At 36.1% G+C, this 18,091-nt stretch overlaps 1 protein-coding gene across 1 annotated transcript in view; it reads left to right on the forward strand.

Annotated features, from left to right (window-relative positions):
- The window catches only part of SLC4A3 (solute carrier family 4 member 3), a 61,664-nt gene that overhangs the window by 27,809 nt on the left and 15,764 nt on the right, over positions 1 to 18,091 (forward strand). The window contains exons 6-12 of the mRNA XM_032221944.1: positions 545 to 756; positions 5,146 to 5,297; positions 6,758 to 6,938; positions 14,987 to 15,122; positions 15,658 to 15,838; positions 16,739 to 16,838; positions 17,767 to 17,951. Coding sequence (XP_032077835.1) covers positions 545 to 756; positions 5,146 to 5,297; positions 6,758 to 6,938; positions 14,987 to 15,122; positions 15,658 to 15,838; positions 16,739 to 16,838; positions 17,767 to 17,951 — 1,147 coding nt within the window. The remainder of the gene's footprint in view (positions 1 to 544; positions 757 to 5,145; positions 5,298 to 6,757; positions 6,939 to 14,986; positions 15,123 to 15,657; positions 15,839 to 16,738; positions 16,839 to 17,766; positions 17,952 to 18,091) is intronic.

Raw genomic sequence — 18,091 nt, forward strand, 5'->3', positions numbered from 1 at the left:
TTTTCTCAGGGATTTAGCCACTTAGCTCTTTAGGCTCTCTTAATATAGGTGAACGAAATTAGTTTAAGGTAAGTTGTCTGTAGAGTGCCAGTTTGGTGTAATGGTGTAATCGATATTCACAACCTAAGATTTTTTTAGTCCTCAATCCTATTTCAGGCACCCTCTGCAGACATTTAGTTTACACCTATGGACTGAACTAATCTATTGTTTTCCTCGGAGTCTGCTACTTCAGAAAGAGAAAAAAGAGGGTGTTGAAAAGAGAAGGTGGGCAGGAAAGAGAAAAAAGTTATCAGAAAGAGGAAGTAGGTTGGATCACCCAATTTGGTTTCTGGCACTATTTACCACTTGCTTTATTTCAAGTGGAATTGTTGTTTTCCAAATGCAACTTGAGTGAATGCAGGTTAAAAGAAAACCCAAAGCAATTCTTTAATCTTGTTCAAATATCCGAACTCTGGAATTACCATACATTCTATCTTCTAGGAATAAGTTCTCACTTTCAGTTATTATTTCTCTGTCATTATTGTTCTCTTTTTTGCCTCCACAGCTTTCCTGAATACAGAGATAATGTATCTCGGGGATGGGATAAGCGCAAACCATGGAGTCAGGTGCCAAGTGGGCAGCGGTCAAACTATGACCTGAAGGAGAGGGTGTGCATTGGCAGCATGACTGCAATAGAGAATGCCACATATCAACGAATCCCCACTGATGAAGCTGAAGCTCAAATGTTGGCTTCTGCTGACCTTGATGATATGAAAAGTGAGATTCAACTTTGACCCTTGATTTTGTCTCTAGTAATGGTGATGGTGGCAGCACCTATATGCTGGGATTTACCTTGAGTGCAGCACTGGGTGAATATGGGAGGCCCATAAAAACATAAGTGTAACTATACTTCTCTGTTAAAAATAAGCAACTGGATTGTGTAATAATTTTAATAATGACAAAATGATGTATGTAGATGTTTAATTCTCAGGATATTCGTTTAATATACTTTGGTATATTTGTAGTCTGAAAGAGATTGCAGTTTTGGGTATAACAACATATAATATTATATATAATATAATAAACCATTCTTTTAATGGCCATGCAACATAATATAATGTTATTTTAGTACTAGGCTAGCTATAATGTACAGGAGTCTATAATGAGATGTAGATACATTATTTTAACTTATAACATATTTTGATCTGTGAGGCTTTCAATAGTTATGCCTAAAAACTGCTTTTTATGAATATACAAGAGATTTTTTTGTTATATTAGCAATCTCACATGTGATATATAGATAGTTAGGGAGCGAGGGAACGGGGGAGGAAGGAAGAAGGGTATAGGAAGGAAGGACAGCAAGACTGGTGAAATATATTGACAAATTATTTAATTTAATTTAATTTATTTAATCCTCACTGAAGAGCTTCCAAAATGTTATAAATTCTACAAGATGTTATAAATCATTCTGCTTAAAGATGATTCTCTAGGCCTTTCTTTACTTGACAGAAAATCCTGAAATACACAACCTGCTTTCCAAATTTAGCTGACAATCTGCAATCCAATATAGTTACCTTAGAGCACAATTGTATTCTCTATGTTCTGTGCTCCTACTCATCCATAGTTTACTGGATGATAGTCAACTCTCATAGGCTAAGGCTAACCTAGTATCTTCCTTGCTGATCCATTAGGATTTTGCTTTCTCCTTCTTAACCTAAAATTATCTTCACCATTTTGCTCTCAGAGAATTATGTTTTTCAATTTCTGGAGGGAGCAGCCAAATTTGAGTAGGAATCTGTATAAAATGCAGGATCTGTCATGATCTTAAATCCTACAAAGTTTCACAGTGTCTGGAACTGAGATTACATCTAATTACTGCTATGTTCTACATCTTTCCTTCCCCTCCCCAAAAGCTGAGTTTTCCCATTCTCTCAATGCAAAAACATAGAAGGGACGTCATGGAAATGCAGTTTTGAGCCTCAGGATATGAAGAGGTCAATAGACTAGTTTCTAAGCTTCAGTAGCTAGAGATAACTAAAAGCATATGAAGGGGCACAGTAGGCTGTGCCACAAAGGAAAAACAGCACAACACATCATATACTGGATTTCCTACAGAATTTCATTGCTGGCTTTGGCACTATGCAAGGATACATTCCCACTTGGATTCTAAACAAGCAGTCACAATTTTGCTGCTAACTGTTTCACTAAATGGTCAATAGTAACGTTCTTAATCAAATTCTATCCAAAAATTCCTGGCCATTGGATGTTGTGCTACCTGAAAAATTTCAGAGAAGAGGAACTCATCTCTTACCTAAATCCTACTCTTTGCGACATATTCAAGAATTTTCATCTTCCAACAAACATAGCAATGGCGATTCCAAATGGAAAGGAGATAATAAAGGGCACTGGAATAGGAGACAGACCAGAAATAGAGATAGCTGTCTGTGCCTATAATTCCTTAGATTATGATGACTTTGAGGAGTTTGCTCTCAACTTTGAAGACTATGATTTATGGGAGGCCATTCAGAACCACTTGGGTTGTCCTGGTCTGGAGCCAATTCGTAAGTACTGCAGTTGTGCTAGGATTCAAATGTACAGGCTATATATACTGTATGTGCGTCCTTCCACACATTCAACTTCATTAAGACTTATTTTTTTCCATTAGATAATCAGATTTTAAATATAACAAACTTCATTTACTCTAAATATATTTTATCACTATATGCAATATATCTTATCACCATCTGGCAATTGTATATTTCAAAATTATTTTCTCTACTACTTTATTTAAGGGGAAATAATAAGGGAAAAGTTAATTTTTATTTGCTTAACTTTATCCTATCCCAAAAGTGTACTTCTCTATTGTTCTGTTCAAATATCTTTATATCTTGTTCAAATATTTTGAAATGTGAAGCTGAAGACATTTAACTATAACCTATTTCCTCACTCATGTCTCAGACATGCACATCCATGAACAAATTAGCAACTCTTTATTTCTCCATTTGATGCCTATAATTTTTTTCCCCATCAACATCCACCATCTGCTCACCCACCCACTCCATACACAGATATTGTACATTATGTGATGTGACATGCTTTTCTTATTGAAGTTGGATGAGCTCATTCATAAACATACATTCATATGTTGAAAGACTATCAGAAGTTGCTACTATCAGCATTGGGCATGTTTACTGGTTAAATATGCTGAGCATGGGAATGGAGACTGCTTAGATTTGTCAAAAAAATCTCCCTTACCTAAAATGTTTCATTTTGATCTTTCTGAATATATATAACAAAGTACATGAGGAAAGTTATACACAGTTCACAGAGTTCTAGTTAATTTGGAGCCGAATTTAATCCAATGTCTCAAAAGCAATTATTAGCCCAACTGAAAAACATAAGAAATACAAAACAATCTGCATCTTTCCTGTTAAAAATCAGTTATATCTTTGTTTTTGATCGTGTGTAGCAAAAAATGGGAAAATGGAAAAGAAAATGGGAAATTGGGATTTAACTTTCAACAACCTCAAATTGGTGGATCAGTAGGATGCAAGCCATCTGGGATTTCTAATGTCTTGAGGAGAAAGAATGTTCTTTGGTCTGTACCACTGATTTAATTTACCTTTCTCAGTAGTTGTTATTCTCATTTTATGCCGGAGGTAACAACTCTCCTACACTGTATCACAGCATTTATAGCCAGTACTTGTGTACTTAAAGGTTGCTTTTGCCATTATGAAACACATTAACTTTTGATGGGGTCCCAAACAAAAAATAGCCCTTATAAGATGTCTTTGACAGTTTATATTCATAATGGAAAGAGTGCAAAAAAGAAGGGACCTAAAATTAGTTAGTTACATACAGTAAATGCTTATGTGATCTAATGAGTCCTATATTTAAAAGGCCACTCATTAATTTATATGACTGACTCTTCAAAGATTTTTCTCCATTTCTCTGTAAGTAATGTTCAATAGAGAAATTACATTGCATTAACAACCAGTAGTGGTCAAAGTATATGCTCTGAGGAGAACTACTGAGTTGTTATGTAATGTAACATAATTAAGAGTGTTGCATTAGGATTACAGAAACCAAAAGAGGGGTAAAGTAGAAAATTGATGAATATAATAAAGTGCATCTAGTACAGTGAGTTTTATACTATAAATAACTTGAGGGTATACCAGACAGATGTCTGCTTTATTAGATTTCTTACTTAAAGAACCAGAGGTCCATCTGAGAAATACCTTGCCCAAAGAGCCCACTCCTATCTGTGTTACATGATCATCTGCAAAACAAAAAGTTCTTATTTAGCCAGATATTTTAATTTTACACAATGTTTATCTATGCTTTAATATTACTGATTTAAGATATAACTGCCATAAAAATCTTATTATGGTGATACATACATTATAAAAACTCTTTCTCTCAGTCCTATAGATGAGGCTCCAAGGTAATGCTTGACAACATAATGCTTCAGCTTTAGATTTTCCTGTTGTCTTTGTAGCACTCAGCAAAATAGCAAGGGAGTAGAGGTTCTGTTATGCTTCATGGAACACATGGCAATTCTTATACATAGCACTTTTTAAATAGGGCTTTGCCAAACACTTGTTCGCATTGGGAAATAATTTTAAAAATGAGTTTTTGCCCAATTCCTGTATTGCTATATCAATTTCTTTAAATGAAAATCAAATGCTCATCATAACGTTTTGTATATGGAAACTCTCCAAAGTCATCTCTCAACAAAATTAGTCTGGGTAGGAAGATTCTACTGCAAGTATTGCTAATCAGTGTAGGAGTGCTGGGTAAAGTGAACTGATGGATTTCTCAGATTTAGTTCTGGAAAAAAATGGTATTTTATGATTCATAAAAACAAAATAAATAATATATGTTTGCATATTTTTATAATTTATTCTGCATTTGATTTTTATTCTGTTCCAATGTTCCGGCATGTTTCTTCTAAGTTTTATCAAACATTACAAAAGCTACCTACTTGTATATGTATTCCTGGGAAATAGGACATTTAAAATAAAAGCTACATTTCATGAGTCCTGAGTTCTGTAGTAATTAACAAAGGTCTCTGTTTCTATGGAGCACTTATGACATTCGTGTAGCTCTGTTATAGAAGGACCTTTCTGTTATATGTACTCATGGCCTATCCTGCCTTTATTCCAGGCCATCGTTTTGAAGATAATCCAGGAGTAAGGAGACATTTGGTTAAGAAGCCATCCCGGAGCCAAATCAACAGGTCCAGCAAAACATCTTTGTCCTCACAATCTTTCAAGAAAAAGAAGAAAAAGAAGAAACTTGACCGAAAACCCCATGAGGTACCATCATGGCCTTTCCTTTTGAATCTCACAATGTATGGCACCAGACCAGCACCTTTATGCATTGTTCAGTTTATTGCTTACTGGTAAATGGCTCAGGGACAATAGAAATGATAAGATTGGACTATAGGAATTAGCATAAGCCTAGTAACCAAGGCTATTGCTTTAGGATATAGACAGATAGTCCCAGTCTAATTTTTGCTATCTGGTTCTCCAGTAATAAAATAAGACCATCTTCAGGGAAGAAAAGGGAAAATTACAGTTATAAATTAGAAATGTACAACCTGGGAGTCCAAGAGGCAAGTATGATCCTGAAAGTATCCCTCAGAGTGATCTGAAAATTGCAATATTTCATGTGAAATAAGAGAGAATCATGAAATTCATAATTAGTGAATTATAACACAGTATCAGCTTTACTTAATTTTAATTAGCAATAGATATACTTACTTTAGAATCAAAAATAGATTTTTATTCTAGCCTTATCGCAACTCTCTAACACACTATTAGAAGAGATTATACTTTTATAGTCCGGTTACAGACTATTTAGAATATGAATCTAGGCTACTTTCTCTTACATTATGCATATTCTCAGTGCATATTACTTATTTATATATTTAATACATTTATATGTATGTATATGGCCAGTCATCTCACACATGATTCTAGGTGGCTAACAATTAAAACAAAATAAAAACAATAAAAACACAACCAATAATTATAAACAAATGCTATAATTAGCAAAGAACAAGGACAATATCCCATAGACAATATAGTCAAGAAACCAGCTAACTCACACCATCAGGGCCCTAGGCTTGAAAATGGCCAGAAGAATCAGGGCAAGCCTATTTTGGGGAGGAAGATATTCCAAAGGACAAGTGCCATGGCAAAAATATCCTCTTCCTGTCTCCTGCCAGATACCACTGTCTTATGGTTGGGACCTGGAGATGCCTCTTCTGCCAGATCTTATAGAATAGGTAGACTCCACTGGGGACAGTAGCTCCTATAATTAACTTAGCTACCTACTAGCACCTTGCATTGCATCCAAAAGCATCCTGTGCAGCTTGCAAAGCAGAGATGTCACATGGACTGAAGGACAAATACCCATTATTGCCCATATTGGCACATTTTAAGGCAGTTGAAGCTTCTAAATACTCTTAAAAGGTAGCCTGGTCCCACATAGAGTGCATTGCAGTTATCAATTCAGTGGGTGGCTAAGACCTGAGTGAGTGAATTGGCATGAGGACATAAGCAATGGCCCTAATTTCCTCTTGAACTATACTTTGGATGCTGTTAAGCATGTGTCATCTACAGAATCTCTGGTACTCTAAGGGCAGGGCTAAAGGGTACTATCTCTTTCTTGCAGCAATGTTATAATAAGGCAGATAAGGAAGCTATTCTTGTAAACTAATAGCAGAAAACAGGATAATGGACTGGAATTTAACTGTCTTGCTTTTTCTTAGGTTTTTGTGGAGTTAAATGAATTAGTAGTGGACAAAAACCAGGACATGCATTGGAAGGAGACAGCACGCTGGATCAAATTTGAGGAGGATGTGGAAGAGGATACAGCACGCTGGGGAAAGCCTCATGTTGCCTCACTTTCTTTTCGCAGCCTTTTGGAGCTTAGGAAGACTATTGCCCATGGTGAGTAATCCTGATGAGGTTAGGCTTTGGCTGGAAACATGTATTGACATTCCAGCTGCCTTGTCACTTAAAGGAAGACACTTTTTTTAAGCTGAAGGAAGAATTTTTAGCATTGAAATAAACTTATTCATCAAAAAAGAGAAAATGATCAATGGTTGTAGTCATTATCAACCTAGCCCTGTGGCAGAATATAACATAAAGTGTAAAAATAGAACAAGAAAAGAACATAATTAAACCATTAAATGTTGGCTTTGCTTTTTTTTCTTTTTAAATTTTATTTACAAACATGTAAAATACACACACACAAAACTTAGACTTACATCACATTTACACAATACAATATGAACAGGAGCTTCCTGTTCTTTCTAATAGCAATTGCCAATCAATATCGCTCACCTTATATTGTTTCCCCTTCTATTATATTTCATTTGCATTTCACCATTCTTAACCCTCTTATCTTACTCATCTGTTTGCTATATTGGCTGATTACTTCTAGTAAATGTAACCCACTTGGATACATATATATGTGTTAATTCTCCTTAACTACTATTTTTGGGGTTTGTTGTCTTCCTTCATTGATCCTTGTTTCTTTCCTCCATCCACCTATACCATTTATCCCATATCTGGTAGTATTCTCTTTCTTCTTTTCCCTGGATTTCTTTAGTTAATTTGTCCATTTCAGCACAGTCCATAACCTTTCTTATTATTTCATCTTTGCTTGGAACTAATTCGTTTTCCATTTCTGGGCAAAGTCAATCCTCGCCGCTGTAATTATATGTAATATTAAATACTGAATTTCTTTTTTTTATATTTCACAGTCATTATTCCTAATTAAAAAAACCTTCAGGTTTACATTCTATTTTAACACCTGTTATTACCTCTAGCCACTTTTTGATCCTTTTCCAAAAATTTTTAGCCTCCTCACAGGTCCACCATAAGTGGTAGTATGTTCCATGTATTGATTCACATTTCCAGCATTTTGGGGAGGTATTTGTTGAGATTTTAGCTAACCTTGTTTGTGCCAGGTGCCATCTGTAAAACATTTTGTACTAATTTTCCTTGTATGCAACTGACAGTGTCATTTTTAAGTTTGTTCCTCCAAATTTTTCCCATTTATCCAATTCAATATTATAGCCAAAGTTCTGTGCCCATTTTATCATTTGTTCTTTCACGATTTCCTCTTCCATTTTATGCTGCAGGAGAAATTTATATATTCTCCCTATCATCTTTCTGAGCTATGAATTATTTTATCCAATTTTTGTGGTTTTGTTTTGATGTCATATATTTTAGTATCATTATTGTGTTTAGTTTTGATTTGCAAGTAGGTTAGCCAGTCAACGTTCATGTTTTGTTCTGCCAATTCTTCAATTGTTTTTAAATTTCCCTGTCTGTCAATTATGTCTCTGTATCTTAGCATTTTATTCATATCTATAAAATTTGGATGGATCGTCCTTTCTGTCAGTGATAGCCAATTCGGGATTTTCACATAGTAGATTTTTTTGATTTTGAACCAGTTTTGCACTCTTCTAATTAAATGTTTTTGAAAGTATTTGTGCATTTTATTTTTATCCCATAGGAATGTATGCCAACCTGCTTGCAAATCATGGCCTTCTAAGGTCAAAATTCTTTTATTCTTTAGCTCTATCCAATCTTTTACCCATCTTATTGTTAGTACTAATGTGTATAATTCCCAATTTGGTAATACTAAACCTCCCCTCTCCTTGCTATCTTGCATTGACTTTAGTTTAATCCTCGCTTTGCGTCCTTGCTAAATGAACCTACCGGTTATTTTGTTTAATTCTTGAAAGAAAGTTTTACCCGGGTTAATAGGTGCGCTTGCAACAAGAATAAGATTCTTGGTAAAATATTCATTTTGACTGTGGCTATACGTCCCATTAGTGATAGCTGGATATTTTTCCAGCTTTATAAATCTTTCTTTATTTGTGTCACTAGCTTATTACAATTATCGTCCTTAATTGTGGAACATTTTGCCGACACCCAGATCCCCAAGTATTTCACTTTCTTAGTTATTTGCATTCCAGTTGCTAATTCCAGTTCCTCTTGCTTTTTGTCATATTCTTGGTTATCATTTTTGTTTTGCCTTTATTGATTTTTAATCTTGCCATTTCGCCATATTCTTCTAATTTTTTAATTAATTTCAGACTGGATTCTAATGGATCCTCTAGAACAAATACTAAATCATCGGCATAGGCTTGGGCCTTATATTCTTCGTTTTTGAGTCTCAAACCTTTTATTCCTTGGTCCTTCCTAATTTCATTTAATAAAATTTCCAGGGTTAATATAAACAGCAAAGGAGAGAGGGGGCATCCCTATCTGACTCCCTTTTTTATTTCAATCTTCTCTGTTAGTTCTCCCTTCATCAGAACCTTGGCTGCCTGACTGTTATAAAGTTTTTCTATCATTTTGGTAAATGTTTCTCCGAATTTCATCCTGTCTAATAGTGTTATTATAAATTTCCAAATTACATTGTCGAATGCTTTTTGTGCATCAAGGAAAACCAGTACCATTTGTTTTTCTGGATGTGTCTCGTAATATTCTATTATGTCTATGATGACTCTCGTATTATTTTTAATGTGTCTGTGAGGTAAAAATCCATTTTGGTCCGGGTGTATTCGTTCATTTAAAACTTGTTTAATTCTTCCTGCCATAATTGCTGCAAATATTTTATAATCAGAATTTAGTAATGAAATTGGTCTGTAGTTTTGGATTCTTGTAGATGGTTTCTTCTTTCAGGATTAGCGATATTATTGCTTCCGTCCATGATTCAGGCATCTTGGCTTTTCCTAAAACTTTGTTAAACATTTCCACTCCTAGTTCTTCCAATATTATTTTATTGTATTTGTATAGCTCCATCGGTATTCTGTCTAGTCCTGGGATTTTATTATTTTTCTGGTTTTTCAGGACTAATTTCACTTCGGCTAACATTATTGGCCTGTTTATCGCCTCCCTCTGTTCTTTTGTAATTGGTGTTATCTTTTCTGTGTTTAAATAATGTTTTATCTTGATTTCCTCCATACTATCTTGCACGTATAGTTTTGCGATGTATTTATGAATAATATGCTTCTTTTCTTCTGCTTTGTTTTGAATTCTTCCTTCATCATTTTTTAATTAGTATATCATCCATTTTTCTCTTTCATTCTTCAATCTGTATGCCAGCCATCGTCCAGGTTTGTTGGCTTGTTCAAAATAATTTTGTCTGGCTGCTTTAATTTTCTGTGCTAATTCCTTTTGAGTTATTAAGTTGATCTTATGTTTTATCATCTCTCTTTTTTCTTTTTTAATTTTATTCTTTGGGTCTTTCTGTAGTTCAGATTCAGCTTCCGTAAGTTTTTGCATGCATTCTTGTTGCTCTTTTTGTTTTCTAGTTTTTCTCGCAATGTAGGCAATTGTGAGGCGTCTTGTGTATGCTTTCATAGTGTCCCAGAGATTTTGAATTCTTTTTTATTTATTCTAAAAAATAGTTTTAATTTTTTCTCCAGCATTTGCGTGTATTCTATTTCATTTACAATATTTGAGTTCATCATCCATCTTTTTCTTCTTCTTTGACCTTTCCATCTTAATTTTATTGGATTATGATCTGCCCACTCATTTGCTTCTATTTCAATTTTGTCTAATTGATTACATAGACCAGATGAAATCCAGGCCATGTCAATTCTTGATAGGGAGTGGGGGGGGGGTTCAAATAAAAGGTATATTGCTTTCTTGTTTTGTGCCTTTCTCTCCAAATATCATGTAGTTTATATTCCATTGCCATCTCAAAAAAGGATTTATTTGGGTAACATTTATTTTATTTTATTTTTCTTTTTGCTTTCACAGTCCATTTTTATATCCACTATTGCATTAAAATACCCAATTAAGCAAATATTTTCATATTCTAATTCGTTTATTTTGTTGTGTAATTTCCTATAGAATTCCTCTTGTTTCTGATTTGGTGCATATATGACTATTAATAATATCGTTTTTTATGTTGTCTCTAATTTAATCATTAGCATCCTGCCTTCTTCATCAGAGTAGACTGCTTTGGAATTTATTTTTTCCTTTATATTGGTTGCTATCCCTCTTTTTTTTTATCTGCCAGTGCTGTATATAATTTCCCTAATTTTTTGTTTTCCAGTAAATTCCTATGTTCTCTTTTAATATGCACTTCCTGTGTACAGGTTATATCCGCCTTCAGTTTCTTAAGTTTATTAAACATCTGTGCTCTTTTTTTGGTCCATTCAAGTTTATCGAGATAATTGTTATTTCCTGGTCCATCTTTAGATGGGGTGTTTTTTGTTGCTTCTGGTTTGTATCTGACTTTTCCCTCTCATGGCTTCCCTTTCTGTTCTCTCTTTCTTGCCTCTGTTCTTCTTTCCTGTTTCTTTCCTTGTTTTCTGATGTTTCTTCCTCTTGACTTCTACTTTCTAGGTCCTCTTTTCTTCCTTGTTCTTCTTCCCATGTGCAGTATTTGTCATAGAATTCCTGCGCTTCTTCTATATTCTCTATCTTATATCTTTTTCCTTGCCAAGATACCAGTACCCCTTCTGGTACCAACCATCTGTACATTATTCTGTTTTTATTTAACTGATTTGTTAAAAATTGGTATTGTCTACATTGTTCAAAAATTCTCTGTGGAATCTGTTTAAGCGTGATCAATGCTTTTCCCTGGAATGTAATCGTCCCTTCTCTGGGTTTTTTGTACACTTCCTCTCTAGTTGTATTTTTGGCAAATCTTACGTGCACTTCTCTCGGGAGCCTATGTCTTCTGGCATAATTAGTATACACACGGTAAGCTTCATTGATGTCCCCTCTCAACTCTTGTTCTTTTCTCTGTAGAATTTTGGTGAAGATTTCGATAATTTTGCCTTTCAGGTCTTCCTTCTTCCCTTCCGGTATGTTTTGGAATCTTAGATAAAATTAAGCTCTTTCATTTTCAAGTCAGATTATTGATAACTCTAAGGAACCGACCAGGTGGTTCCGCCCCAGGCGACTTATGGACCCTTCGGGTTTCCAGACGGAGGTTGGGGTTATTCCTGATACTCTCGCCCGCAGTCCGGCGGAGACTCTGGTTGCTGCTTGGAACTCGGCAGCGACGGAGTCTCTTAACCGGATTGCGCCTCTATGGCCGCTCTGAGGCAGTGGATCCAGGAGGGCCCCTTGGTTTACTGAGGAACTCCGGGAGATGAAGCGCCGAAAGAGACGCCTAGAGCACCGATGGAGATCCAGTAAATCCGAATCGAACCGAGCACTTTTAACATCTTGCATCAGAGCTTACATCCGGGCAATTAGGATGTCAAAAAGAACACACATTGCCTCTCTGATTGCTTCCGCTGAGTCGCGCCCAGCCGCACCAGTTGCGTCCCTACCTGAACTGGGAGGCTCCAACAACAGTCACTCGTGCCCTTGTGACCTCAAGGCTGGAGTACTGCAATGTGCTCTACATGGGGCTGCCCTTGAAGAGTATTCGGCGACTTCAGTTTGTCCAGAATGCAGCCGCGCGAGCGATCGTGGGTGCACCTCGTTTCACCCACGTAACACCTATCCTCCGCGAGCTGCACTGGCTGCCTGTTGATCTCCGGGTGCGCTTCAAGGTGCTAGTTGTCACCTACAAAGCCCTTCATGGTATTGGATCTGGGTACTTGAGAGACCGCCTACTGCCAATTACAACCACTAGACCAATAAGATCCCATAGATTAGGCCTCCTCCGAATTCCATCAGCCGGCCAATGTTGACTGGCAACTACCCGGAGGAGAGCCTTCTCGGTGGCTGCTCCGACCCTCTGGAACGAACTCCCCATGGAGATTCGTACCCTCACCACCCTCCAGACCTTCCGCATAGCCCTTAAAACCTGGCTGTTCCGACAGGCCTGGGGCTAAAGACTTCAACCCCACTCGAATGGTATGACTGTTGTGCTTTTTAACGGTGTATTGTCTTCATGTTTGTAACTTGTCTAGTCCTCCCTTCCCTTGAATTGTGAGCCGCCCTGAGTCCCCCCAGGGAAAAGGGCGGCATACAAATAAAGTAAAATCAAATCAAAATCAATTCTTTATTGACGTGTCTATATTTCAGCTCCATTTTTTCCATCTTCTGATCTGTTTGTTCTATTTTTGTGGATTTTTTGTTCGTTGATTGCTAAGGCATTCTGTATTCTTTCAATTTTGTCATCCATGTTTTTGATATTTCCTTTCAATTCTCCCATTTCATTTTTCATTTCTTCATGATTCCTCCTTGTCTCTTCATGATTTGTAGCCATCACTTCTGGATTTTTCGTCAATATCTCTTGTATCATCTGGAGCATCAATTGCATACCGTGCATTGTTTGTGCTGGTCCCGTTGTTCCTGCCATCGTTCCGCTTTTCTCCAGCCACAATTTTGCTCTCAATTGATCTTTGATTTGAGGGGGAGGATGTTGCTGAAGCAGGGTTGGATGTTGTTTTTTTCCTTGACTTTACTGAAGTTGCCATATTTATCCCTCTATTTATCCTTGCCCACAATTGCGTACTGATTCTATTTTACTTCTACTTTATCAGCAATATCAGTGGTATCAATAATTATATATCTCAATATTTAACAATAATTAATCTTCCTTAATATCACGTTTCAATATCTAAACATTCCTATATATTATTCTATTCTGTTTTTGATCGTTAATTATTATATATCATAGAGTTATATATCACATTGTTTTCTTATACAAATAGATGTCTCTCAATTGTGTCAGTTATACAGGTACTCAATTCTAGTAATTAGTTTAGATAGATGATAGATAGATGATAGATAGATAGATAGATAGATAGATAGATAGATAGATAGATAGATATGATGATATAGATATAGATATAGAGATAGAGATATATACTCCAGCTTATGTCACCGTTGATTTTCTTGCATCAGACTTCATGGTTCAAATTTATAATCCACTAGGTGTCACCCTCTCCTCAGTATCACTGTTAGTGGCAGTCAGTTAGTACAACAACTCCAGTGGCAAAGACAAAATAATGGGGGGGGGGGTTAAAGAAGCCCACTAATCGTTCTGAAACAATTCTCTCTCTACTGTCTCCGGTACCGTTCCAAGTTCCGAGGAGAATAAATACCGTATATTTGTGAGGTGTCCCCTCCAAAAAGAAAAAGAGTGCTTGCTCCTTTCATTACCTGAGTTTATTGTTCATGGTTGAAACTGTTCAAAGCTCAAAGTTCAGCTATTTTTTGAAAAGACAAAAGAGTAGAAGGAATAGCAAAAAGAAAAAAAAATCAACAACCAACCCAACTGTTAAACCATCCTTTATGTGCTTTCCAAGTCTTCTCAGCAGTTACTATGTCCACGCCGGGTTTTCGTTCTCACTGTGGCCACTTTCGTTCAAGTTATTCACGCTGTCAATTCCAACTCAGCGTCTCAGCTCTCACTACTTTTCGGCAAAAATCTGGACTGCAAAAACAGTCTCCGTCCCAGAGCCTCTTTCTTTCCAGCTCACCCTCTCTGCCAATTTCGTGTTATCCTCCTTTTCTTTGGGTTGCCAATAATAATAACAGATGTTTCGATTTCAACTGCTTTCTCTCTCTGCTTCCTTCTTATGTGGTCACCATCGCTGCAGTCCTGACCAAGTGGCAGGATAGATCCTCGTCCATTTAGTGGGTTTCTCCTACCCGCTGGGGGATTTGCCTTATCACCCCAGCGTTTTCAGAGTTTCCCCCTTAATCTGCCGGTCCCTTCAGGATCCACAGCGCTCAGAAATGAGCTCAAACGAAGAAGTTAGAGTTAGAGGTTACGAGAACTCCCGTTCCTTAGCTCCAAGCACGATGACGTCACCACAGGAAGTCCAGCTTTGCTTTTATTTATCTTTTTCACAAGACATATACATTTGTATGAATGTAAAATGCTTCTCAAAGCCTTTACCAGCCTATTTTGCAGATATGCTGCTAACATAAGAATCTATGACTACATTTTTGCTCAAAGAAAAGAAAAGTAGAAGTAAGAATAGGAGACCATCTGCTTGAGAAAATTTTTGACTGTGAAATAATTCCTGTTATTATTTCTCTTATTATCTCAGGAGCTGTTTTGTTGGACCTGGAACAAACAACATTACCAGGCATTGCTCATCTGGTGGTTGAAACAATGATAATCTCAGATCAAATCAAGGCTGAAGACAGAGCCAATGTCCTGAGGGCCCTACTGCTCAAGCATAGGTAGGTGGTGTAGTGTAAAATGGTGAACCTAGAAACACAGTTAATTGGAATTGTGGATAAAGGTATAATAGAAGAGGAAGAACTACTAAATTATAACTAATTATGACATAGTACAAAAATTTATATCCTAAAGATTAATCAAGGTCCTTGAGATGATAAGAGGCAGTTGAAGAGAACAAGATAACGTTTTGGTGATTCCTTGAAGAAGTTATTGAAGAAAGAATGTACGAATATACTGGCTAGCTTGAAACAGGAAAAACATCACATATACTGTATGAAGTTCCAGCAAATCTACATACAAGCAGGAAAATCAGAATTTTATAATATATAGGGGAGCTGGAAGGTAGATGAGCAGAAATTTGCTTCTTAAAAAACCATTGTTTTTGCTGAAAAGCAATTGTTCAGCAAGAATGAACAATGTTTTTCCCCCCCACTTCAGTCAGGTTTTAGGACAGATATTTGAAGAGCAACTGTTTAGCCAGAGAAATTAGGCCCAGGTTGTTTAGCATCTTTGACATCCATATTATTTCCTCAGCCATCCCAATGATGAGAAGGAAGCATTCTTCCCCCGGAACCATTCCAATTCCAGCCTGAATTCTATAGTGGGAAATCATCATCTCAATCACAATCACACAATTGACACTTGCATGCCATTGATGGGAGAAGAAAGGATTGAGATGACAGAACCACGAATTCATGACCCAGAGTACAGAGAGGTGAGTTTAAAAAAGGATATGTCAGCCCTTCAAGGTAGACTAGGCTAGGAAACCTAAGTCATAGAGGCTAATACTATTTTTTATTACAAGTAGTAAATTCATTGCAAAGATTATCTTTGCATGAATCTTGCAAGTCTGAATGCACTTCCCCTGTTCATCCCTTTATTTTTTTGAGAACTAAAAGGGATCTTACATGAAACATTTTCTCAGCTTACAATTCTTACTTGCACTCAGATTTCTTTTATCTGACAGTATCTTGGTAGTGGCTCTTCCTCCTGTTCCTCAGATTATTCCTTCTGCTCATTAGAGGATCAGATTGAATTTATCTGTAAAACTAATTTAAAGTGATGTGTAAGTTCAAGAAAAGTAAGTAAATGAATTATGAACTGATATGAGCGCACTGAAAGCAAACAAACAAAACAATTTTTAAAAAAGTTTGTATCAAATAAAATCTGGATTTTACCATTAGTATGAAATTGTACATATTTCAGGACCTTCTACAGTTTTTACTGCTTCTACTAGTCATGGAGAAGGAATAAGAAGAATTTTAAGAAGTGACTTAATCAATAATATGAGTATATGGAGAAAGTAGGTCATTAAATTAAATTAAAGAAAGTAATTAGTATAATATAATGGCCCTGAGAATAAATTGAATTGCTGTATTAATGAATTAATTAAAAAATCCATGAATGTGTAAGGGGGACATAATGTAACAGTCTTTAGTCTTACTTTAAATAAACATGTAGAAAAGTAAGAGGTTAAAGTCTGTACCTTGTAGGACCTTAGTAACTAGAGTGTAGGTTATACATTTCACAAAATCAGGGGCTGTTCTAGCCATATGATATATGAAAGTCATCACAGGGTAATTCAAGCTAATTCAGATATTTCTTGTTGGGACAGAAAAACATGCACATTCACAGCTCTGAGGGTCATCGTGGCAAATACATCAAATTGATGGAGAAGATTCCTGATGATGCTGAGGCCACCGTAGTGCTTGTTGGTAAGGAATTCTAAGTCAAAGTGCAGTACAAAATACCTTGAGTAGGATTCATGCAATTAGTGTAGTTATGGTATTTCCAATTATGTTTATGCTGTCATATTTTTGTTTATTGTATTCTGGAATGTGTATAACCTGATCCAGGGATGATTGGAACACTATATAAATATAAACTAATAAAATAAAATAGAACACGCTTATCAATACAGAAGCCAATAAGTAGCACAAACTGGTCATATCAAAGTAACTAGACAAAAGGAGAGAAAGAGAGCACATAAAAAAACTCATAATCATTTATTGGCAGTAGTAGCAGCATTATCATTGGCTTATTGCATAAGATAATTTGACCAAAAGCATCATGTTAGAACCAGAATACAAGCATTATCAATCTCTGTGTGTGCATATTTGCTTAACTGCTGTGGCTCAGCTTGTGTTCCATTGATATAGTAAGGCTTCTGCCAGAAACCTATTAACTATGAGATCATTCTGACATCTTAGTTCCTCAACCGGAAATTCAGAAATTCTTAACTGGGAAAAATTAAGATTGACATAGCTTCTGTTCCTTGGTTATCTTCATTTATGGAGTGGGGAGGGGGGTGAAATTTCTGAATTGGCTTTGTTGCATTTGTTTTTGGATCAGAATATAGTGCACACAGATGAAGATTATTATTTTTAAATTTAATCTTTGTATATCTTTCAAAAAAAATAGGACAGTAACTGCCAACTTTTAATTTGAGCTACTTCTATTAGTAACAGACATTGTGTTAAGAGCAATTGAAGTAGTAAGATACCACTACATGTAATATGTAATATGAATCTGACTTTGCTGTGTGCTTTCTGCCTGGACTTCTCTATCTGGGACATACTTCTTGTTACTTGTAAGTTCTACCCTGATCCAATAACTCTGGTTTTATTCTTCCTCTCCTAATAGGTTGTGTTGAATTTCTCGAACAACCGTCAATGGCTTTTGTCCGTTTAAATGAAGCTGTGTTTCTGGAATCAGTTCTGGAAGTTCCGATTCCTGTTCGCTTCATCTTTGTTTTGCTAGGGCCAAGTCAGTCCAATGTGGATTACCATGAGATTGGACGTTCAATCTCTACTCTCATGTCAGACAAGGTAAAGACCTGACTATTGGTTCAGCTCAAGCATAAATAGAGATGCTGGTCACATGAAAGAAATAGAATAGAGTAGAATAGAATAGAATAGAATAGAATAGGTTCTATTCTATTCTACATGTCAAGGGCAATGTATGGAAG

This window comes from Thamnophis elegans, chromosome 1 (genome assembly GCF_009769535.1).
Source record: "Thamnophis elegans isolate rThaEle1 chromosome 1, rThaEle1.pri, whole genome shotgun sequence".
NCBI lineage: Eukaryota > Metazoa > Chordata > Lepidosauria > Squamata > Colubridae > Thamnophis > Thamnophis elegans.